General features: G+C 43.8%; 1 protein-coding gene across 1 annotated transcript in view; it reads left to right on the top strand.

Annotated features, from left to right (window-relative positions):
* Positions 1-25321, top strand: part of DNAH8 (dynein axonemal heavy chain 8) — a 583322-nt gene extending 558001 nt beyond the window's left edge. Inside the window, exons 86-91 of the mRNA XM_078852248.1 lie at positions 779-939; positions 8268-8424; positions 13265-13417; positions 13518-13707; positions 24055-24176; positions 24829-25321. Coding sequence (XP_078708374.1) covers positions 779-939; positions 8268-8424; positions 13265-13417; positions 13518-13707; positions 24055-24176; positions 24829-25116 — 1071 coding nt within the window. The 3' untranslated portion in view covers positions 25117-25321. The remainder of the gene's footprint in view (positions 1-778; positions 940-8267; positions 8425-13264; positions 13418-13517; positions 13708-24054; positions 24177-24828) is intronic.
* Positions 25322-26267: the final 946 nt, after the last annotated feature.

Genomic DNA, 26267 nt, shown 5'->3' on the forward strand with positions numbered 1-26267 from the left:
AGGGTCACAATTTAGAGCCTCAAGGACTACCAGGGTCCCCCAAACCTACTGGTTGGACACCACTGCCATAGATGGATATTGATTGTAACTACAGTATTTTATTTTATTTGTATCTAGGGTATATCATGGAGCACAGTACGATACATGATTGGAGAAGTGCAATATGGAGGTCGGGTCACTGATGATTATGATAAGCGTCTTCTTAATTGTTTTGCAAGAGTAAGAGAGCTTGAAAATACAGTTTTGTCATTATAAAGAAAATCTGGCAACAGTATCAATATTCATTTTTACTAAAATATATAATGTGATTTGTGATTTTTGCAGTTAGATTTCATGAAGTGAATATTTAAGTCAATATTGCAATTACATTATATGAAGAGAATCATCTAGAGTGTCAGAACTCTTGTTTCTGGTGGGTTTTTATCTCTTCAACACTCTACTTTGTAAAAGCCTTGCCTTGTGGGTAAAGTATACAAATTATCCTTCCTAGCCCATGAGATCCTCCTCCTTGAATAGCCCTCTTAAAATAGGAGCATGCACACTTTTTAATAAAGAAAAATAATTTACCCAACTTGAACTCAACTTTTGAAGGAATCACTTTGTAATGACACAGCCTTATTTTTGTTTTAGAGTAAAATGACTGGTTTTAGCCCAACTATAATTCTAACTTCTCAAGAAGACTGAAGAAAATAAATGCAAGGTGAAATCCCTGTATGAAATGGCAAAGTTATCCAAAGTTTTGATTTCTCTAAGTGTGTCTTTTCTTTATTTTGCACAGGTGTGGTTCAGTGAAAAGATGTTTGAGAGCACATTTTGTTTCTACACTGGATATAAAATCCCAGTATGCAAAACTCTGGATCAGTATCAGGAGTACATTCAGACCCTCCCTGCCATGGATAGCCCAGAAGTCTTTGGTCTTCACCCAAATGCTAACATCACGTAAGTGGGTCTCAAACATTATGACGCTGAGGATTTTTCTTTTAATTTTTGAAAACAGTCAGAGCCCTATCAAATATATTTGAGTAAAAGCATACATTTTGCAGGGAAACTCTTGGGCTTGCGTGGAGTCCACTGCCTAAGGAAGCTTTTATGGACTCTTTGAAAGCCACAGTTTTCAATTTAAAAACATCTTTTTCAAAATACCCCCTGTGGTAATGTACATATAGACTGAGAGCAGTCTAGCAGCTTTATGGCTTATCTCTAATAACAATTTTACCTATTCTTTTAAAGCAATCACTTCCTTTCAAAAACAATGAAAGTAAAGTCATAGAAGTCTTTTTTGAATTCTGCTAACATTAGCCAACCTGTGTATTGTAAAATTATTCATGTTTATATTAATATGTGCATTCACTTACAGATACCATGCAATTCAATGATAAAAAGTTGGTAATGTTTGCATTCTGCTGCTCCATGCTTCCAATTCATACACCTTTTTTGCTCCTATACACATTTTTGCCAAATAATTCTTTGGGTGACACTTTCTTTACAGTATGCCTTTTGATGTAACAGTAACCTTTGTTGCCATCTCTCTTGTATATTTCCATAATTCCATTATTTAAAAGTGGCTTTTTGGCATCACTTAGTACCCACTCCGTTTTAATTTTTGTCTTTCACTTATTCCCTTTTTGATTCACAAACAATATATGCAACATCTTGATTTTTATTTTCTTCAACTAATATCATATGATCTCTAACAAGATATAATGAATCATCATTTTTCCTTGCAGTTCCTATAATTCTGTCATGAATTATGTCATTTGCAAGATATTCATACTCATTGTTTCTAGGGCTGTTATAAACTGCTCAAATGTTTCATTTTCATTTTTTAAGAAGTGTTAAACACCTGGTATTCAAATGTGATCTAGTTCTATGAACCCAATATTGTCTAGAATTTTTGTTCAGGGCATGGTTTTGCACATTTCTTTATCCTCCGTTTTAAGGTGCAGATTCTTAGCCATTTTGTGCAGTCACTGAAGGCACAAATATGCACTATTGTGATTTTTATATGGTCCCATCACCACAGTATATCACAGTGCCAATATCACAGGAATCCTAGGAGAATGGCACACCACCTTAGAGTCCACTGATCCAGGTACATCTATAGAAGGAAAGGAGCTGGAAGAGAAGCAGCTATCTTCCTCTTTCATTCCTGCTCCAATGCATTCAGACCCCCTACAACTGGATAAATGGTCCACCAAGATGAGTTGTGATTTACTCCAATCCAGAGCTGAAATAAGTCCTGGGGAGAACTACTTTGGATTTGTAATGGGGGAGTTAAAGAGAACTCACTCAGAAAATGAGCATTGACTCTGGTGCTGCTAGAGGGATTCCTAGAGAGACCTAAGCTGCGTATAGCTCTGTTCTGGAATCTTTCACTTCTCCCCAGCACTGGTTTTTATCCTCCTCTTGGTGCATCTTTTTCTTAGAGACTCCAACTAGCAGAGTGAGTGAGCATCAGCCTCTGGTGACTTACCTTGTAAAATTTGGTATATAAAGATGGATAAGGTGATGCTGTGGACCAATCTGATATTTTTCTTCAAGGTGAAGTTGGAGTTGCATCTTAATGAGTTTATTACTTGGCCTGCATTCGTTCTATGCCAGCATCCCCTTCTTCATAATAAAAAGGTCCTTGGGGCTCTCTTTGGGGCAGATTAGAGTCTTTAGAAAGTCCACCCAATTTTTTGTTTCTTATGACACCGATTTGTTGGGCAGTCCCAGCACTGCCCAGCAAATCGGTGTCATAAGAAACAATGGGAGATGTTAAAATAGATGTCAAAATGCATCTCCAATTATTATAACCTGGCCAGCATGAAATAGGGAATGGCCAGTTTAAGGCTTACGCAATCAGAGGCAAGGCTGTCACTAATACTGCATGTCCTAGGGATGTCTCCATTGCAGCAACTGTACAACAGCAATATGGTCCTTTCCTACTAGGAGGCTGTCCTGATTAGTGATGGACAATCTTGGTGTTGCTGGTGTTTGGGAGACACCCATGTGCTGGCCAGGTATAAGATCCATTCCTCACCAACTTCCATGGGACATGAATTGGTACTGCAGGAGTTTAGATATTCAAATGATTTTGTTGTGTCAGATCAGCCAGAATTTCCATTATGTACTGCTTCTACCTTTCCGCATCAAGATCTTCTGGGTCAACCTCCTTCTACCCTGATGTCGACCATTCAGGGTGAACAGTTATCACCCACCCACCCACACCCGGAATTTGATGACAATGAATCTTCTGATTTATAGATCTTAATTCAGGGTTCTCCTGTCTGTTAGGCAAGACAGCATTCTCCTACCTATTCTGAGAGAATGGAGGACAGATGACATTGTCTCCCATCTACCTGGGGTGACCAACAGTGGATGCCTCCTCCCTTGCCTTATGGGCCACCCTAGTGGTCTTATTGGGACCCCTATGCACCACCAAAATTCCTAAGAGTGCCAAGTCACTCTCACAGGATGCATAGGCAGACCCATTCCTCTGAGCCCTCATTCCCAGTTCGCCAACAAGAGCCAGTGGAGGAGATCTTTGAGAAGCAGGAGGCAAGGGGTGACAGGGAAGTAATACCTCACCCAAGTATTTCCTTGTCATTACCAGGTGAGTCTGTAGTGCCATCACCACCTTCCATAGCAGATGACTTTAGACAATCCCAGGAGCTGATGAAATGTATCACAGATACACTTCAAGTCCCTCTAGAAGAGATCCAGGACTCTCATCATAAGCTCCTGGACATTTTACATACTTTAGCTCTGCACATGTGGTGCTCCCTGTGAATTAGGTTTTACTAGAGCCTGTTAGGTCCACTAGTTTTGATGGCTTGATTGAGAGCCCGAACCATCCACTCCATAGGAATCTACTGCTGCACTATCCTCCCTCCTTCCTTCCTTTGGATACTATCGTTCCTATTTCCAACCTCCATGGGAGAGAATACAATCTGACAAACATGTTTTGGAGGTCATAACATCTGGTTATTCCGTCCTTGTCACTGCCATTCTCCCCCACCCCATCCCTTTTTAGGGACCCTTCGCACAATCGGTTGCTTTTTTCCACATTTACTGGTCATAGAACCAGTTTCAGTTCAGCAGAGGGATCAGGGTTTCTATTCCAAGTACTTTCTGGTCCTCAAAAAGACTGGAGATGGAGACCAGTATTAGAACTCAGACATCTAAACAACAGCATGAAACAGCAGAAATTCAGGATGATGACCCTTGCAGCTATAATTCCCTCCCTACTTTCCAGGGATTGGTTTTTGACTCTTGACCTTCAGGAGGTGTATTTTCATGTCAAAATTCATACCTCTCACAAGAGGCATCTTCATTTTACGGTTAACCATTATCACTTCAAGTGTCATGTGCTTTGTTTTGGTCTCTGCTCTGCACCAAAGGTACTCTCAAAGATCATGGTGGTTGTTGCTGCCTACCTACGTCAACTCATGATTGTCTTCCTTTATCTCTATGATTGGTTTCTCAGGGATCAGTCTTACCAAGAGGTCCTATTGGCAGTACAAATGACCTGGTCTCTGTTTCACAGTTTAGGCCTCCAACTCAATGTTAAAAAGTTAAGTTTGACAGCAGTATTTCACAGGAGCTTCTCTGGATGCTGTGACAATCAGGCATTACCTTGCTACGGACAGGTTCATATCCTTAAAAAAAAATCTCATTTCAAAGAATCAGATAAGTTCTCAAACCTTGACAAGAATTTGTCTTCAACTATTCGGTCATATGGCAGCTTGTACCTTCATAACCCAACATACAATTTATACCTTCAGTGCTTCCAGGGATGGCTCAGGACAGGTTGTGTACAGAACAAACACAGTCTGGACAAACAGGTGTCCTTGTTGGGTTCTGGAGTCACGCAGTTGGTGGAAGGACCTCTCCAAGGTTTGTATGGGAGTCCCTTTTGTTCAGGCTCCTCCTACCATCATTATAACATCAAATTCATCCTTCTTGGGATGCGGGCTGAGGCTGATGAATCTTTTTCCACAGATTAGAAAGCTTACTCCAATATTGGACTTAAAACTTGTCCTTAATTGCCTGAAGAAACATCCTTTCAAACCATTAGCTACATGTTTGTTGCTGCACCTATCCAGGAAAACAGCTTTCTTGGTGGCCATCACTTCTGCCTGGTGGATCAGAGAAATGGGGGCTTTAATGACAGATCCCCCTTTTTACAAAATTCTTCAAAGAAAAGATCACATTACAACCACATCCTAAGTTTCTACTTAAAGTGTCTTCTGAATTTCATGTTAACTAAACTGTCATCTCCTAGTTTTTTCCTGAAACCACATGAGACTAAGCAGGGAAATGCCCTCCATACCTTGGATATTAGAAAGGCATTAGCCTCTTATCTGTACAGAACCAACCCGTTCCAAAAGTGTCTCAAACTGTTTCAGTTGTGAACAGATCCAAAGCATCCACTGTCTCCACCCAAAGACCTTTGTGGTGGATCTCTGGGTATATTATTTCATGTTATGACTCTGTCAACATTCAACCTCCTTCTAGAGTGTTATCTCATTGGTCTCAATCTACTTTTATGGCATTATTCAAGATGCTCCAGTTGCTGAAATTTTCAGAGCTGCAACCTGGACTCCAATGCATATTTTTTCCAAGCATTATGCTTTGATTCATGCCTCTAGATCAGAGGCGGCAGTTGGCAATGCAGTTCTGTCATCAGTGTTAGACTCTGCCTTTCAGCTTCCTCCTCCCTGTGTGGATACTGCTTGGGAGTCATCTAAAGTGAAGCAGCCATACCTTATTTGAAGAAGGAAAGATTGTTCAGTAACTGGAGTTCTACGGGATGTGTTTCCCTGTGTATGCTGCACTACTGGCCTTCCTTCCCCTCTGCTTCAGAGTTTCCTCTGCAGGATTTTGCAGTAGAGAAGGAACTGAGGTTGGGTCACCAGTGCAGCCCTATATAGCCTCAGTACAGTGCATGAGGATGTTTTAAGGCGCATGCGCAGGCCAAACAGGCACCACTACAAAAAATCTTCGATCAAAGACGCATGGAGCTGTCGATCAATGGTGCATGGGAGCACATACACACCTGAAGTGCAGCACCTGTGGGGGACATGTCTCTAATAATTCCAGTTTCTGCACAATGTGAGTAACCTCTCCTTTTGTTTTGATTTGGGGACGGGACATATTTTTATATTTTTTTAATTTTTATATTTGCAATGTATTATATTTTTAAAATATTTTTTGAATTGACATCATCAGAGCTTCATCTTCCATGCATGTAAAGGAACTGACTGCAATGTTGGGATAGTGGTACTTATAACCTGTTAGGAATGACATATGACGTCCTGACTCATACGCTAACCTTGTACCACTACTCTTAGGAGTCAGAATTCTTTAAAAACTTGCACTAAGAATCTAAGACACAAAAGTAAGTATTTCTGTCTAAATGATATCTTCAGAAAAACAGAATAACAAGTAATTCTCCTAGTTTTTCTCATTTATAGACTTTTTAAATTTTATTCACAAACTGTTTATGCTGAACTGCTATAGCTATTTTCTCCAATGTTATAATTTCTAAAAAAGCTTAGCTGCTTTGAGAGTTCACATACATCCATCTTTCAGCACAATCTTTAGTTTTATTTCTTATATAACTATATATGAGACAAACTAGTGGATGGAGATGGGTGTCATCTGAAAGTGGATAGGCAAAACTGACATGTAAAGTTATGCTCCGAGTCAGTGTACAAGTTCATGTGTATTTGACTTGGAGGATAGGCAATGGCAGCCCTGCAACACCAGGACAGACTTCTCTTGGTAATAAACTGGTTTTATTCAGACTCTCTCTTGTACATCCTTATGACTACGTAGCAGTATAACAAAAGTACTTCTGTGACTGTACTGGTGTTGTAGGGCTGGCATTGACTACCTTCTTTTTGGATCAAATATAGCATATATTTATTCACTTCTTTATATTGTCTCAAAGCATAACCTTACACTAGCACTGCACATGCTGTATCTATTCTGTAGATAAGGGATTTTAATCGCCAGTGTTGTAAATCCAGAAATTTTTACCATCAATCCTGTAGTGCCTTGTAAAAGAATGGATTTACTATTTAATAAGGGCCTTTACATCTAGCCTTGTGTAATGGGAACAGTATGCATAGCTCTTCCCCACCTCACTCCCCAAGAAGCAGCCTGTTAAGGTTCCTTCCCCACTCTGAACTCTGGGGTACAGATGTGGGGACCTGCATGAAAGACCCCCTAAACTTATTTTTACCAGCTTAGGTTAAAAACTTTTCCAAGGCACAAGGTATGCTGCAGGGAAAAGGACCACTTGGAGTTCCTCTTCCCCCAGCTATCCCCCCAAGCCCTTACACTCCCTTTCCTGGGGAGGCTTGAGAATAAACAAGTTGAGCACAGACCAGCTTGCGCTTCTTAGGACCCTAAGAACCCAATCAGATTTTTTAAAAAACAGAACTTTATTAGAAGAACAAAACAAAGATAAAATAAACACTCTGTAAAATTAGAATGGAAGATAATCTCACAGGCAGTCAGATTTAAAACATTTCTCTAGGCAAAACCTTAAGTTACAAAAAGACACAAAAACAGGAATACACATTCCCCCCAGCACAGCGAATTTACAAGCCAAAACAAAGAAAACCTAATACATTTTTTAGCTAGATTACTTATTAACTTTACAGGAGTTGAAGGGCTTGCATCCCTAATCTGTTCCCGGCAAAGGTATTACACAAACAAAAGCCTTCCCCCCCAAATTTAAAAGTATCTTGTCCCCTTATTGGTCATTTTGGGTCAGGTGCCAGCGAGGTTTTCTTAGCTTCTTAACCCTTTACAGGTAAAAGGATTTGCCTCTGGCCAGGAGGGATTTTATAGCACTGTATACAAAAAGGTGGTTACCCTTCCCTTTATATTTATAACACAGCTCAAGGACAGTAATTCTTGGCCACAAATCCTTCCCTTCTTCAAGCCAGCACATTGAGGGAAAAGATTCAAGGCTTTGCTCTCTCCTTACCCTCTTGTTAACAGAGTGGAATAATATCCCTGTGGAACCTGCTGTTCCTCCTATTCCTTACGTAGAAATCTGAGGTCACACAAAGGTCCCCTACCCTACTGCATGCTCAGTATGCTCAGCACTGGAAAACAATCTCTACCCTGAGGAGTTCACAATCTAGTTGATAACCTAATAGGTGTTTTCCATTTTCTACTTCTATGATTCTACAAAGCATAAAGTTTAGCTGTAAAGAAGCTATGTAATTTATGAAATATTCTTAATGATTTAATATTCCTCTCAGATATCAGAGTAACACCGCAGCCAGTGTTCTTAACACCATCACTAATATTCAACCTAAGGAAAGTGGAGGTGGAGCTGGAGAAACTCGTGAAGCCATTGTATTCCGATTAGCTGAAGATATGCTGGGCAAACTGCCTCCTGATTATATACCCCATGAGGTAAACTAGTCTGTTTTTTTTTTATTTCTTCTTCGAGTGATTGCACATGTGCATTCCATTCTTGGGTGTGCACATGCCCTGCACATCGTCACTGGAAATTTTTCTCTTAGTGGTACCTGTCTGAGTGGTTCAAGTGCCCTCTGCCATGGGCGGCGAGTTTTATGGGCCCGTGGTGCCTGGGCACCAGAAATATTCCTGACCCGGGGCCCGGCTCCAGCAATGTCTGAGGCCAGGTCTCTCCCTCAGCCCCGTCTTCTGCCCCACGTGTCCCCTGGGCCATTTAAAACAGCCCGGGGCCCTCACTCACCACCAGCAGCGCAGCAGATCTGAGCGGTGTCCTGCCTGCTCGCACCACGTGGCTACTGGCCCCGCCCTGCAGCCCCTGGATGGGGTGGGTCTGTGCCCCGCCCCCAAGTACCCCTGAAGCCAATAGGAAGCTGCGGAGGCGGTGCCTGGGGGTAGCAGCACATGGAGACTCCCAGCTCGCCCTGCCTAGGAGCCCCAGGTAAGTGTCGCACCCTCCCACCTCTGCACCCAAACTCTGTCCCAGAGCCTGCACCCCTCACCCTCTCCTACACCCCCACCCCTTGCCCAAGCCCAGAGCCTACACCCAGACTCCATCCCAGAGTCTAGACCCCCCACCCCCTCCTACACCACCAGAGCCTGCACCCAGCACCTAAACTCCATCCCAGAGCCTGCACCCCAGACCCCTCCCCCACCAAAACTCCATCCCAGAGACCAACCTCTCACCCGTCCTTCACCCCAAACCCCTGCCTCAGCCCAGGGCCTGCATCCCAGACCTCCTCCCCCACTCAAACTCCATCCCAGAGCCTGCACCCTCACCTCCTTACCACACACCCTCTCCTGCCCCCAACTCCTTCCCAGATCCTGCACCCCAGCCCTCCGCACTCCCTCCCAGAGCCTGCACCCAAACTCCCTCCCATAGCCTGCACCCAAACTCCCTCCTGCATTCCCAGAGCCTTCACCAAGCACCCAAACTCTCACCCGTCCTGCACCCCAATCCCATGCCCCAGCCCAGGGCCTGCACCCCAGACCTCCTCCCCCACCCAAACTCCCTCCCAGAGCCTTAGGCAGGTGGGGGGCGGAGTTTTGGGGGGGCGGGTTCTGAGCACCACCAGAATTTCTACAAACCTGCCACCCCTGCCCTCTGCTGCTGCATGCTGCTGGTGCTGATGTAAAGGGCCCAACCAATCCCGAACCTTCTCAGTTCCTTCAGATCACCTGTGACAGTCACTGGAACTGCTCTTCTTGTTTTTGCAAGTGCTCTCAGTGGACTGTGTTCTCCTGTATTTTATTGTAAATAGTTTAGTGTTTGTTTAGTTAGTTCAGTTTTTACCCCATCTGAGGATTTCGGTTGGTTCCTGGAGCCGAGGGATGCCTTAGTTACCAGGCTTTAAGCCCTGCATTAAGGCTATGTCCAGGAGTGACCTGCACTCAAGTTGCTTGAAGTGCCTCAAGGAAACTCCTACTGGGGTAGTGTTGCCAAACTTGTAGGGACTTTAAGCCGCACACAAAGAGAGACTGTGAAGCCAGGTTAAAGTTTCTACTCATGGAGGTTGCCTTGAGCCCCCCATTTGAGCCAGGTTGGTCAGATTCGGCACCAAGTGCCTCCTATCATGTTTGAGTCCCAGCACTGCTCACCATCCCCAGTGCCTAATAAGAGGCATAAAAAGCAGACTGACAAAAGGGGGAGATCCCTGACACTGAAGCTAGGCACGGGGACAGGAGTAGATTGTGGTGGTAAAGCACTCCTCTGCTTTGGTACCATCGAAGATGGCACCATTGACTCCAGTGCCTAGGCACGTTCCATTGAGTCTGGAACCAGAAGGAGCTCCTTCCACCTCTGTGGCATCACACCATACTGACACTGTCTCGGTACTGACCATGCTGGAAGTGTTTGAGGCTGCCAGGAACCTCCTGGCTCTGTTCGTGCCTGTATTGCTGGCAGTACAAGAGTCGACACTATTAGTGCCAGTGCACACAGGAGAACCAGCAGAATCACTACAGCACTCAGAACCATGCCAGCCTTACGTACTCCTGATGGCTCATTCTTCGGTACCATCAAAGGGAAAATCTGTAACGCCCGCCTTCTCTGCAGGCCTCTCTACCAGTCACCAGCACCATCTGGAATGGTGCCTCCAGGGCCAGCAGAAAGAGAATCATTGTCTTCCAAGTCAGAGGTCAGGTCCTACATTTCCTGTTCTCAGAGCCACTCTCACTACCCCTCCTCCAGAAGTTTCTACCCTTCAAGGGATCTGGTCAAAGGAGTACCATCAAGCGGTTGGCCAGGAGGTCATTGGGTGCCTATGCCCTATCCAGTGGCCTTTTGGAATTCAGGGGGCTTTGAGCCTATTTCCAGATCCTATTCCAAGAACTCCTATTTAGTGGCATTGGAATGGCGTGCACACCTACCCACCAGGTAGCAACTGTCCCTGACTTTGGTACTGAGCCAAGTACTGGACAGCAAGAGCCAGCTCAACAGGACCGTGAAGATCAAGAAAGGGAGAAAGGGCATCCACAGGCAGTGCTGGCCTCCTCCTCCTCTTCCCTTAAAGAAGCAGTCTCGGGGTGGGGTTGGGGGGAACATGTTGCCTCCCCCACATGACTATAAGGTGCACCAGGAATTGTTAGAGGGTTTCCTTAAGGATATACATACAGGCGGAAGAAGTAAAAGAATCCTCTAATTTCCTGGTTGATATTTTAGCCACTGCAGGTCCTTAAAGAGTGGCCATGCCTTTCAATGAGACCATTATGGACTCAGTTAAGGTCTATGGCAGACTCCTGCATCCCTTTCCCCAACTTCAAAAAGGGCCGAGCACAAGTATTATGCACCTGCTCAAAGTTATGAGTTCCTTTACTCTCATCCCTGTACACCTTTCCCTCTTTCCCCCGGTAGTATCTGCTACCAATGAGAGAGAAAAAGCCTGGGGCATCTGGGCACAACCCTAAAATCAAAAGATTCAAAAAAGTTAGGCATGTTTGATAGGAAAGTTTGTTCTGTTGTGGGGTTCCAGCTCAGGATTGCAAACCATCATGCACTTTTGGGCTGGTATGACTCTAACATATGGAACTCCATGCTAAAATTTAAAAACAAGCCCCGAGAGGATGCTAGGCAGGAGTTCTCCTCACTAGTGGATGAGGGAAAGTCAGCGGAAAGGGCCTCACTATAAGCTTCTGTGGATGTGGTTGGCTCAGCAGCCAGGCTTATGGCTTTCTCAGTGGCCATGCATAGGAGCTCCTGGTTACAGTCCTCTGGGCTCCTGCCGGAGGTCCAACAGACTGGGCAGGACCATCACTTGGAGGGATCCTTGCTCCTTTTGGAGCAGACTGATGCTAAGCTCCATGGGATAAAGGCTTTGAGGGCAATATTAAAGTCCCTTGGGTGCACATCCCAGTCCCTTCCAGGAAGCAATTCAGGTCTCAGCAACCCCTTCAGTATTCTGCTCCAGCTGTCCAACAGGATCTGCAGAAAAAGAAGAGTAGAGGTTATAGGCATAGACTACCTCCTCCTTCTACTTCTGCATCAATGCCTGCCCCTCCTAGACATCCAGTTTGTTCCAAGCAGGCATTTTGATGGAACACTCAGAGATGCTGTACCAGTTCCCAGGATGCCAGACCCCATTCTTCTTTTGTCTGTAAACCACCTTTCCCATTTCCTCAGTGCTTGGTCCCATATGTTGGGGGTTAAGCACTGTGGAAGTGGGATAGATCTTCCAGTTTATTTCTATCCCTCCTTCCCAGTCCCTCTTCAGGGACACCTCACACAAAGAATTTCAGGTCCAGAAGGTTCAAACTCTCCTTCAGGTTGAAGACATAGAGGAGTTTCCACAGAATTTAAGAGGGAAGGGTTGCTACTTCCATTATTTCCTAATCCTGAAAGCCAAGGGATCCCTCAGATCTATTTTAGACCTGTCTTGGCTCAACAACTATCTCAAAAAGATAAAGTTTTGCATGGTCACCCTGGCATCCCTTATTTCCTCTCTGGATCCTGTTGACTGATATGCCACCCTTGATTTAAGAGATGCATACTTTCAAGTATCAATATACCATGGGCAAAGAAAGTTCTTCATATTCATAGTGAAACACTGGCATTACCAGTTCTTGATGCTTCCATTCAGCCTGTCAGCAGCACTCGAGTGTTCACAAAACGTATGGCTGTAGTATCGGCATTCCTCAGGAGACTAGGAGTACAGGTCTACCATTACCTGGATGACTGTCTAGTCACGGGTCAATCCAAACCTAAGGTTATATCCAGCATGGCACTGTTACCACAAATCTCCAATTACAAGCACAGGATGTCAAGCCAGCTAAAGTGGAGCACCCACAGGGACAGCCATCTTGAAGAACCTCAGTTACTGCACAAGGTGAGTAACCTTCTCTTCAGTCATGGCTTCAGCTATTGGACTGTATGAACCCATGTGCTTCACTGTCTTTGCTTACTTTCACTGTCACAAATGTTCCCCTTCCTCAAATTTCACCAGGGCCTTTTTGCCTAACTTCCTGCTTTGCAGATCTAAGAAACCATATCTTGATGATAACTCAGCCATCTAAGGAGCTGTTACAAGATCCTTGATTATTTCTTGTCAGAATCTGAATCTCTTAGAAAAAGATGGAGTCAATAAGAATATTTACTGACTTCCCTTGCGTCCCCCTTCCTCCTTCTAAAAATCCCACTGGGTTGTGTTTCCACAATCCCAAATCACAGGCCTCTCATTTATTTTTCTCAGTACTAAAAAAGCATTAAACTACCATATACAACAATACTTGCAAAACTTCAAAATGTAATTGACTTGTTTTCTCTACACTTCCTATATTTTAGGTGAAAGCCCGTTTAATAAAGATGGGACACCTTAATTCTATGAATATTTTTCTTCGTCAAGAAATTGACCGAATGCAAAAGGTTATTACAATACTCCGAAACAGTCTGAATGATCTTAAGTTAGCCATAGAAGGAACCATTATTATGAGTGAGGTGAGTACATGCGTCTTTCTCATAAAAAAGTACTCATTTTATAACTAACACATTTCAGCTGTTACAGGTAATTCATTTATTATTATTTTCACTTTTTCAGAATTTGAGAGATGCACTTGATAATATGTATGATGCTCGAATTCCTCAACTGTGGAAAAGGGTATCTTGGGATTCTTCAACACTTGGATTCTGGTTTACTGAACTCCTGGAAAGAAATACTCAGTTCCATACCTGGATATTTGAAGGGAGACCAAATGTGTTTTGGATGACTGGGTTCTTTAATCCACAAGGTGCGTACTGTCAGGATTTTGCTCATGTTTATAGTACAGTGTATTATGTTTAATCACAGTTTGATGCATTTCACTACATATGTAATTGAATGTGGTAGATGAAATAATGAGTAGTTGTTTTCTTCAATTCAGGAGTCTGGGTTATGGACCTAATGTAACAAAAATTGATAACATAGCTTCCAAAGAAAATATATTTTTATTTCCTGGTTTCCTTATGACTTGTAACGTTTCATCTAATTTTAAATTGCAAGTTACAAGTACTGGAGAGTTGCATTCTGCCGCAACAGGTAATTTAGCAACTGCACAGTAGCAAAAACAGATATGAGTACATTGTAAGGGAACCAGTTTTGTACATCGTAGAGAGATGTTATTTGTTGGCTTGTTTTGTTAATCTAGATCAGATTGGTTCATTATAGGTAGGAGGTGGAACCCTCTCTCTTTCATTCTAAGCTACCACTCTTACAATGTAAACTCTTTGAGTCAGATAATATATTTTACTCTCTGATTTGTAAAGTGCCACATACATTTGCAATATTACATAAATAAACAGTAGTAATGAAAACCTATTATGTAAATATTCCACCAGGGACAAATCTTTTCTTGACTTCTCAGTCAAGGCACCTTCAACCACTATTGGCACCTTCAACCACTTCATACATCTTGATATCCTGTCCTCTATTGGTCAACTTCTCGCGAGGACATTGTTGCAAGCTTCACTAGATGCCACTGACACAGCTGCCTGCTCCATCTCAACAGCAGCGGTGCTGCAGGGGCTTCCCAGCTTTACCTTTCTGGCTTTCCAAGGGAGGTCCAGTCCACTGTGGAGGACCTTCCTTTCAAAGCATCCAGATTATCTGCAGAAGAGGCAGATGAATCCCTCCATACACTAAAAAAATTCCAGAGCCACTTTGCACTCGCTGGAAGTTTACACACTTGCACAAAAAAAGGAGCTATAGTAAATCCCAGATGGCACAGAGATCCCAGCTGCCTCAATTGCCTCCTCCCAGGGGATGTACGTCCCTTCTCCCCTTCTCCCCCCTTGAACACCGCGGTCTCAATTTACACACAATTGCTGGCCTTGTTGGAGACTCGTACTGTTCGAGGGTACATACGTCACATGCCTGATGGAGGGTGCTCTGTCAGGACGTGCAATGTTATGTGCAACGAGGAAGTGGGACCACCAGTTCACACTGCCTACCGCTCACGTACCCAGCCAGTTCTGGGCTTAACTCATGGCTGTTCGCTTGCTGGTGGTTTGTCCAAGTGCTCCATAACACAGCCCTTAGTTAAACAGTATATAACCCTCTGATACTCGTCTCCCTTCCCAACTGGTACCCCTTTTTAACCCCTATGCTTGGATTACATGTGTCTAGGTTCCTTTTCACTTAAATTTTAAAAAGCAGGAGCAAAATGTGTCTAAAAGGGATGAGAGACTTCTATCCCTAGCCTAATGAGGTGGTAAATTCAACATACTAACCTCTCTTTGGATGTCAGTCTCTGGCTCCCAATCAGTTCACAAACTTGCATCCCATCCTCATCGTCATCTGAAGGAACAGAAATGGACACTGTACAGAGTCAAGCACAAGGGTTTATTACGCACAGCACTGGCAGAGTGTCACTTTGCTTATCAGGCTCAGCGAGACACTGCTAAACAATTGATTACAATAGATTATATAGGGTGCTTATGGGCGGAGAGAAGAGATGGGGTGGGAGTTCCCGAGCCCCTGGATAGGTTCTAGCAGCCAGACAAGATTAGCACAATAAACCAATAGTCTAAAAGATTACATAATGACTCTGCCCATAGCTCAGGTTAACATGTTGCTAATACACAGGTGTTTTCCCTCAAACTTTTCCTATTGCAATGTGTAGGTTAAATCCTGATTTTTGGGGTCTATCGGAATGAGGTAGTTCTTCTGGTTGGCCAACAGGTACATTCCTGGGGGTTTAAAGCAAAAAGACAGTGAAAAGCACAGTCAATAGATATTATCTTAGGGTTCACCATTTTGTTTCTGAGAACTAGAAGTGGCATCTGTAAGGGAGGATACATCTGTGGAAGGGAGGATGTCATATTTCATACTGACATGTTAGGCCTCTCCCTGAACTCTGGTTGGCATTTGGGGAGTTTGTCTGTATCTCCTTCCTGCACCGGGGAGTAGACTTTGAGGCTCCTCTCAGTGCATTGTGTGCCTGTAACTCATGATAAGGACACGCAATTACTGCTCACCATCTGGTGTTATGCTGACTCTGCTTATCTAGTTGAAACAAAGCAAGGTTGCCTCCTGTTCACCCAGGTTTTCTTTAGCCATATATTGTTCATTGTTAGCTAGGCCCCAGGCCTCTGACCAAGCTGTGGTATTTGGGCCTATATGAAAAGTTCTTAACAGAGACTGTGGTTAAGATCTTACATACATATTAATTCGGGGTTAGCCCTTCAGATACAATGCTTTAAGATGGTTACTTTGGCAGCAATAATCCCGTCTCTAGGCCAGGGGGTCTAGTTCTTGGCCCTTGACCTATAAGATGCTTACTTTGATATCACAATCCACTCATCCCACAGAAGGTTTCTAAGTGTCACTCTGGGACAAGACCACTTTCACAACAAGGTGCGCCCATTCTGTCCATCATCTGCACCCAGAGTGTTCTCAAAGGTCTTTTCTGTGGCACTGGTACACGTTTGCAAACAAGTAATTACGATATTCCTATATTTAGCTGATTGCCTGCTCAAAGCACACTCCTTTGATGATGATTTGAGGGTCACACAAAAGACTATGGACCTATTTCTCCAACTGGGACTACAATTAAACATCCAAAAGTCCACATTAACTCCATTTATCCATAGGGGCCTACCTAGATGTAGTAGAGGCCAAAGCTTTCCTTACCTCACACAGATTCAGTACCTTAGCCAACTTAATCTCAACAGATCAGACCAGACCTCAGCCAGAAACTGTCTTCAACTGCTGGGACACGTGGAAGTGGTCACCTTTTTAATAAGTCACATAAGACTCCACATGCACTGCCTTCAAGGATGGCTCAGAACAGTGTACGTACAAGCACACACAGCTTAAACTTTTATCGATGCCCTTGTCAGTCAACACCTCCCTCGACTGGTGGAAAGACCCTCACAATGTCTGCGCAGGTGTTCCCTTCACTCAGCCAACCCCAATGTTAATATTGACAAAAGATACATCCCTATTGGGATAGGGAGCCCACCTGGACACCCATGCTATTTAAGGCAAGTGGTCCCCACTTGAATCCACACTACATATCATTTACTGGAACTCAGAGCAGTCAGGAATGCCTGTAGACATTTCCTACCACTGATCAGGGTCAACATATAAAGATTATGGCAAACAACATCTCATATGTTTTACATAAACCACCAGGGAGGAGTAAGATCACCTTCCCTTTGGGCTGAGGCAGTGAAACTCTGGAATTGGTATATCTGCTACCACAGCAACATCTCAGCAGCTTACCTCCTGGACATAGAGAACACTACAGCAGATGCTTTCAGTAGGAAATTTCCCAGGATCATGAATGGGAAATATACTCTATCATTCTTCACAGCATAGTTCTACGTTGGAGAGTCCCAAAGATAGACTTACTCGCTGAAGCCAGAAACAAGAAGTGCTCCCAGTTCTGCTTCAGGGCTGGCCTGAGTTATCACTCTCTTTGAGATGCCTTTCTCCTACACTGGAACACAGGTCTCTTCTATGCCTTTCCACCAATTCCTCTAAAATCCAAGGTCCTTCTCAAGACAAGAAAAGAAAGAGTCAGGGTTATACTTATAGCTCACATGTGTTCAAGACAAACATGGTTTCCATACCTTACTCAACTGGCGACTTGCCTACCAATCACTCTCCAGCCTGTTCCTCATCTCCTTTCTCAGGATGCTGGTCGGATCCAGCACCCCATCTACAGTTTCTCCGACTCCAGGTGTGGCTCCTCGATAGTTCCAAAGGTAGGAAATGACCTGTTCTGAGGATTTAAAAATGGTGCTGCTACATAGCAGGAAACAAACTACTCATCACACGTATATTCAAAAGTGGAAGAGATTCCAACTCTGGTGTGAGTCAAGACACATTACTCCTACATCCTCTCCACTACTGCTTGTGTTAGAGTAAATCCTAGAACTAAAAGGGTCAGGATTATTGCTAATCTCCATAAAAGTGCCTCTCACAGCCATCACAACCTTCCATCATAAGATAGATGGTTATTCTGTTTTGGCCCATGCTATAACAAGAAGGTTTCTCAAGGATATGAGTAACCTCTTCCCACAAATCTGGTGCCCTACTCTGGCATGGGACCTCAGCCTTTTCCTCAGGTGTCTTATGAGGCCTCCCTCTGAACTCCTGGCCACCTGCTCTCTTCTACACCTCTCGACGAAAACTGCATTCCTAGTGTCCATTACGTCTGCTCAGAGAGTGGGAGAAATAGGTGCTCTAATAGCAAAGACAAGGTTACATTACGACTGCACCCCAGGTTCCTACCAAAAATATCTTCAGACTTCCATATACATCAGCATATCCACCTTTCAGACTTTTCTCTGAAACCGCACCGGGACAAAAGGGAGGTGGCTTTACATACACTTGATGGCAGGAGAGCATTAGCCTTCTATTTGGCTAGGAGTAAACCCTTCAGGAAATCTCCCAGACTATTTCTCTCCATTGCAGACAGATCAAAGGGATCCTCATCTCTAAGGGTATGTCTACACTACCCGCTGGATTGGCGGGCAGCAATCGATCCAGCGGGGGGTCGATTTATCGTGTCTAGTCTTGATGCGATAAATCGATCCCCGAGCGCTCTCCTGTCGACTCCTGTACTCCACCGCCACGAGAGGCGCAGGCTGACTCGATGGGGGAGCTGCTGCAGTCGACTCACCGGGGTGAAGACACCATGGTAAGTCGATCTAAGTACGTCAACTTCAGCTACATTATTAACGTAGCTGAAGTTGCGTAACTTAGATCGATTCCACCCACCCCCAGTGTAGACCAGGGCTCAACAAAGACTCTCTAGATGGATATCGGACTGCATTACCCATTGCTGTTTCACTCACAACCTTCAACCTCCCTCTAGAGTTTGAACTCTCTCCACGAGATCTCTCTCCACTTCCTTAGCCTTCCTCAAGGACATTCCAGTCGCAGAAATATGCAGAGCAGTGACTTGGACTTCTGCTCATACATTTGCTGAACATTATGCAGTCACCCACGACTCAGCATCCGATGCCATATTTGGCTCCACTGTTTTATCCTCAATCCTAGACTTGACTCTGAAGCCCCACCCTCTATTAGGGGCACTGCTGCAGTCACCTAGAGTGGAGCACCCATAGACACACTACTCGAAGAAGAAGAAAAGGTTACTCACCTTGTGCATTAACTCTGGTTTTGCAGATAATGTGTGTCCCCTGTGTGTGCTCCACTACCCATCCTCCTCCCGTCTGCTTCAGAGTTATTACCAATGAGCTCTGTGATAGAGAAGGAACTCAGGGTGGATTGCCTGCACAGTGCTATCTAGCCCTGATGAAGGGCATGAGACTGGGAGAGCACATGTGCAAGCCAAATGGATACTGCTCCCTAAAATCTCCAATCTGAGGCACAGGGGGTGCAAATACACCTGGAGCGGAGCACCCATAGGGACACATATCTCAAAGAACCACAGTTACTGTGCAAGGTGAGTAACCTTTTCTTCTGCCTGGGTAATCTTATCCATTCTCACAGGTTTGACTGCTAACTCTAAGCCAGTGATTCACAAATCTATTTTTCTGGACTGTTGACCTTTTCTTCCTTTATTCTGGCTGCATTTCAACCTGCCTCTATGACATCTCCATGTAGCTGTCTCACTGGTAGTATAAACCAAACATGGCTAAAAGTTTTCATCTTTCCTTCCAAACTTTTCCCTGTTCTTCCGTTCTTAGTAACCTTTGACAACACTGCCATCCTTTTAGGAACTCAGGGCAGCTAACTTGGTAGCTATTAGGATGTCATGATACACTCGTGATAGTGCATCCAGACTTACAGCTGAGGAGTTATTGATGGAAACATTCAAGAAATTAATAGCTGAGACGACAGAGAGGCTTCAACTCTCTCATTGTCAAAGCCATCACAGCAGTCCATTGGTTGCTACCAACACCCAGGGTATCCAAGAAGGGACTAAGTACCCTGGTGGGACAGGAGGGGGGAATCTGGAGCAGAAGCTTCCAAGGAAACTAAGATAAATTTTCTATTCTCCCCTCTCCACCCAGAGTCTTAGGTGTCTGGTAGTAGTCACAGTAAGGCACACACTGCCACAACCCAGATTCTGAATCTCCTCCATGTGCATGGCTTTGCAGTAACACAAGGAAAAGCTCCCTGATTCACCTGAGAAATGTAATTCACCTGGGAATGGAGACAGACATTTTGGTGACAAAGATCTACCCATCACTAGACTGATTCCAGAAGATCCAGGATCTAATATCAATGCTGGACAAGTGAATGAAGCCAAACATAGCTCAATATCTTTAGACATTAGGCCTTCTGGTCTCATACATATGAGTCTCCACATGGGTAAGATCACATATCAAGTGTGTTAGGGAGCTTATTCCTTCACCCACTTCCTTCCCTGGTCCTTCTCGCATGAACAGAGAGCAACAATACCCGAAGTCCAACGGTGCAAACAATTAGATGTTTATTGGGGTGAACTTCCAGCAAGCATGATTCCAGTTTCCTTCCTTGGTGTCCCCCTTCCCAGCTCTGACACCACAGAGCCTTACCTGTGTCCCTGTTCCCATTCCTGCCCTTAGCTAAACATGATTCCAATTTCCCCACCCCCATTCCCTGTTCCCATTTCCCCCCCACTCCCATTCCCTGTTTCCATTCCCCCCCCCCACACACATACTTCCTGATTGACTGCAGACTATATAGTAAAATGTGAGTCCTGCTTAGCTATACCTTAACCAATCATTTTACTGAAATTTAACTAACCAATCCTAACATATTGTAACATGATTATTTAACCAATTATATCCCACCACCCTAATTAGTTTATACCCAGCAAAATTAATTATACAGCAGACAGAAACAATCACAGAACCAGAGATTATACAGACAAACAATAGGGAAATGGGGGCTACAGTGATAGAACAACGAAGAAATGAGGATTTCACATCCCAGCTATTGATAAGTGAGTTCTTGCCAGACAGGAAACTAAGTTTCCTTTTACATTTTCTAGGCACTTCCCTTTCTCTGGAGGCGATAGGCATTATCAGGACAGGACTGTATTCCTAACAGCCCAATAGCACTTTATTTCAGTGTGACTAGTTTGGAATGTGAGGATGTGACCGGTCGCTTCCCAGCTTATGGTTGCCTCTGTTGCTTAGCCAAAGGCCTTAGCCTAAGCACAGGGCCTCAGACTGTCACAATAAGAGAAGGACCTTACACTGGCAGACAGTGATTTTGATTCTTTCTTTTATACCTCTATAACTAGGCAAGTGATAAGAATACACCTAAATTCTTAGAGTATAGGCCTTTACAGACAGGTCTGAATATCTATATCCTAACAGAGTGTGTCCCGGCCTTTCTTCTGAGAGTGTGGGACTCTGAGGAGCTGCACACCCTGTGGTACCAAATCATGATTAGGTGGCTGGATCATGATTCTCCTCCATCTCTAGAGTCCTCTGCAGGTGGTGGCTCTGGCACAGTGGTGGTCTCCTTTCCAGTAGACAGTAACTCAGCCCTCTGGCCAGGTCACAAGTTGAGTCTGCCCCCTTCTGGTGATGGTGGGGTAACAGTCCAACAAAATACGTAAGTCCAACATCCCCAACAAAAGAGCCTTCAGCCTACATACAGGGTTCTGGGGGCTGCACACCCTGTCTCAGAGCTTACAATGTCTCTATCCCCCTTAGCTCAGGGGCCCTTTGCAGGAAATGAATTGATAGGGGAGTTCAGGCCATCCCTCCCAACTAGGCTCCAACCCAGGAGCCCTATGAAAGGCAGTGATATCGAACACCCAGGAGTGCTTCAGAACTGCCTCCTTTGGTCACTTCCTGCAGCTTACCCACCGAGTCCAGGTTGGGGTCAGAAAGCCTCACAAATGATTCACCAGACAATGGAGTGAAGGGTTCCGTAGGGCTTAGGGAATGGCTGGTCCTCCCCTAGGGGCTGGGGTAGCTGTTGCCTGTAGACTTCACTCCTGCAGCTGGGCTTCAGCTGGGCCCTTTCTCAGGAATTCCCAAGGTAGGACCTATCCTGTCTGCCCCCTTCTGAGCTATCTGGCTGTCTTTTAAGCTCCCCCTCCAACTGGACCAACTCTGCAGGTGTGGCAGGGTGGAGCCACATGGGCCCAAACTGCTCCTTTACCCTTTCTATTCCAGTGTAGGGTTTATATAGCTCATCACAGGGACCATTCCCCGGAGTGAATGCAACACCAGGTGCTGGTTCCCAACCTGATGCTGGATCCCCTAAGATGATGGACAGTTCCACAGAATGTCCCATATGCCTTCCAGGTCTGCAGGTTGTCACAACCACACACCAGTCTGAAGGAATAGGGAGCACTTCTGGGACCCAGAACAATATTGAGTATCTGGAGCTCCAGGAAAGGAACCACAGCATCAAGTTCTTGGAGGTCACAGCTGTCAAACTAGCTCTGCTAAGATTCCAAAGCTGCCTACAGGGCAATCCCATCTTGGTCCAACCAGACAACATGTCCATGGTTGCATACCTAAACAACCAAGGGGGAACAAGGAGCATAGCTCTACATGCAGAAATAGTGGAGACAATGGAATGGGTAAACGAGACTCTCCCTTCCTTAAAGGTGAGACACACAAAGAGAGAGCAGAAACAAAAGGCAGATGGCTCAGCAGATGCAAAATCAACTACTTGGAGTAATGCCTGAACCAGGAAGTCTTTACTTTCATCTCGCAGACTTTCGGTCTCCCCTATCAACCTTCTTTGCCAAATGCAAGAATGCAAAATGGCCAGAAGTCTTCACCTGGGAAACAAACCCTTAGTCCATGGGGACAAAAGCTTTGTTGCACAGATGGCTGCAAGGCCTGCTATATGCCTTCCTGCCCTTCCCTCTCGTAGGGAAGATGATCCAAAATACAAGGTGAGAAAAAGCAAGGGTGATAGTGCTAGCTTCATACTGGCCAAGGAGACCCTGGTTCTCTTATCTGATAGAATTCAAGATGGAACCACAGTTAGATGATAATATCAGACATGTTTTTTCCAAGGCCCGTCCTGCATTCAGTCCCAGATTGTCCTGCTATTGAAAGGAAAGTGTTAGTTGCACTTGGCCTATCTTTCAAAGTGATCAGGACTCTGCTCTCATCGAGGAGAATTTCCATGCTAAAAACCTATGGACCAAGTTCAGTCTGTGGTGCCAAGAGAACAACACTGATCCAAGGGATCCTGGAATTCTGGCCACTCTGGCTTTCTTCAGGAAGGTGCAGATAAAGGCCTTCAGCCAGCACCGTAGCACACCAGGTATTAGCCCTAAGTATTATACTCTTTGCAGGATCCTTGGGCTTCTTGGTAGAATCCTCAGGTATCCAGATTTCTCAGAGCAATCAGACTGGACAGACCATTGGTCAGACTGATCTTCCCTAAGTGGGACCTACCACTGCTGTTGAAAGTTGTAACCACCCATCCTTTTGACCCTAAGACTTCCTTCATTCTGCCCACAGAAACAGCACCCAGCCAAAAAGCAGTGGTGCACCCTAAATATCAAAAAAGCACTGAAGACTTACATCAAGCATACAAAATCCACAAGGAGATCAGGCTCCTTTTTCATTTCCTTTCAGCCTGAGGTGCCAAGGATTTAAAGTATCCAAGCTGTCCAAAGATGCTGTCATTTGAATATGAGACCTATGATTGCCCTTAACTGTGTGCCATCTGTCAACACCTCCAGGAATCCAGGTTGTTTTTCCATAGATCTGTATAGCTCTTGTGCTGTCTAAGAGTAAATTGTGTGTGTTTAGAAATTCCTTTTTAGAATCTGTATGTTATTTGCTCATTCTGTCCAATAATCCCCAAAGAGGGAAATAGTGAACCAAAGGGTCCATAGCTTTGGTGGAACTTTGTGAGCATGCAACAGCTACTGCGGAGGCTTGAGAGAACTGGCACTAGTTTCAAGACCTAGGCAGAGCCTCACTGCCAAGAGGGGTGTCAAACATAGGGTCTGTACCTGATGTGTGTCCCTAAAGGCCCAGAGCCAGTGCCTAAATTCTGCCTAGCCCCAGCAAGCCAAGAGCAGATGTGCCACGTTTGGGTCCAATCCAGTAGCCTGAGGAGTGTCCACTAGGTGGACCCCATCCACCTTTTTGTCAGTTCTTTTGCTCAGATGAGTTACACTAAATCCTGTGGCTTGACTTTTCAGGATTCCTGACAGCAATGAGACAAGAAGCAACTCGAGCACATAAAGGCTGGGCATTAGATACAGTTACAATACATAATGAAGTTTTAAAGCAATCTAAAGAAGAAATCACAACATCCCCTGCTGTATGTATGACATATGAAGATATTTTTGTATTCAATTCTGTATTTAATCTATATTTTTTCATACTTAAGGCATTTCAAATGGCTAGAAGAAAAGTTGACACTGTACTCGCCTCACAGTATTTATCCATTTTACAAGTTAAAGACAAATCACAGAAAATGTGAGGATTCTTACTTTCTCTTTTGCAGCTTATAAATATAAGTTTTATTAAAGAAATATTCAAATATTCACACTAAGCTACACTAACTATCTCTTGTATTCGGTGTTGAACTGAAATTGAAAACATCTGTGCTATTTGCTAAAAAATGGGACAAAGGTGCACCTATCAAAGTGTATCTATTCTTCAGCCATGGAATAATTATGGCATATATTTTTATCATTTATGTAAAGTACTTCAGAATGAATGTTAGGTAGTATCTTCTATTTGGTGAACTCACTTACTCAACTAACTAATCTCCACTCATTTCAATCACATTATTCTCTGAAGGTTTTTCAAGTTATTTAATGTTAAATTATAAATTCCCTTTTTTCTTATTGCAGATCCTTCTAACTATAATACACAGGCTTATTTTGACAGGTTTAAATTAATTATTCGTTCTGTAAGTTAAACCAGATAACATATATGCATAACATATCTGCTCACTCTCCACACAGGAAGGGGTTTATATTTACGGACTGTACTTGGATGGAGCAGGCTGGGACAGACGTAATAGTAAACTCACTGAACCTACACCAAAGATTCTCTTCACAATACTCCCTGTGGTGCACATATTTGCTGTTAACACAACTGGTCCCAAGGATCCCAAACTCTATGTTTGTCCTATTTACAAGAAACCCAGGAGGACGGATCTGACCTACATCACTGTGATCTATTTGAGGACAACCGTATCTCCAGATCACTGGATACTGAGAGGAGTGGCACTCCTGTGTGATATCAAGTAAACCCTGTCCTTCAGACTATGACAGAAACTTTATAGACTTTGGCACATGTAACCGTTATACCTATCCTAAGCTGCCTTTTTTCTAATGGTTTAATAGTTTGCCCATTTGCCCATTATATTAAATCTTTTAAATGAATAATTTAAATGCAAATTCTAAGAATGATTCTTTTCTCCCTAAGTCTAAAGAAGTAATTGAACTGGTGATGGAAATTATTATTTCACTGGTGATGTTTTTAAAGTCAAGTATCTCAGTAACTGTAACATTTGAGAGTTTGCATAACAATACTTAAAAGCAAAGTAAAGATCGTTTTAAATAATAAAATTAGTGGAAGATGTTATTAAAAAGAAAAACATACAGTTGTTTTCTCATTATTTCTGCTTCCTGTTATTCAGATCAGGTTTCAGTGAGATTAGAAGAAAACAGACTGCAATAGAAAACATTACAAAATGAAGCTTTATTTTACTCCAGATACAAGTTTTAAAAGCAACACTAGACAGCAAATCATAAATTTGAATATTAAACATAAAACTCTTCTGTCTAATGTAGAGAGAACTTGACCCATACTTTCTGCAGGGATGTTTCATGGTTCATTGCTCAGTGCTAAACAATGTAGATGTAGCAAAACTGCACTCTGAGTGTTTGTAAGCGATCCTCATGCATTTCCCTTTGGGCCATTGGACAGTGAGCAATATGTCCTGTATTCAGTTTAGCTGATATATGTATTAAGAAAAAAGGAGTCCTGATATGTGTAGAAACAAACCTGAAGAATCAGAGTAGAGTGCAGATTGGTTTACTGTCAGTGCTACTGTAACTGAAATACTGGGCCAAATTATGTACAACTACTGTTACCTTCCTTCCTCCATCCCAGTTTAACACTTTGCTGGTGCATAGACCAGAATGCTTGGAGTGCAGATCACAGTGTTCCCTCCGCTGCCTGGTGTACATACATGAGTGCAGTTAACACTGAGAGTAAAAAGACCATCAAGATGTCCAATCTAACCAACCCATTTAATAACCCAAGCAGATTTGTGCTTGCCCGTAAGACTTTATTTTGGCTTGCACAGCTTCTTCATTCATCTTCCACAAATGTGCTATTATCTCTTCCCTATGGAATTCAGGGGCAATCAGGTGCCATTGCTGGGGGCTCTAGG

This window comes from Lepidochelys kempii, chromosome 3 (genome assembly GCF_965140285.1).
Source record: "Lepidochelys kempii isolate rLepKem1 chromosome 3, rLepKem1.hap1, whole genome shotgun sequence".
Classification (NCBI taxonomy): Eukaryota; Metazoa; Chordata; order Testudines; family Cheloniidae; genus Lepidochelys; species Lepidochelys kempii.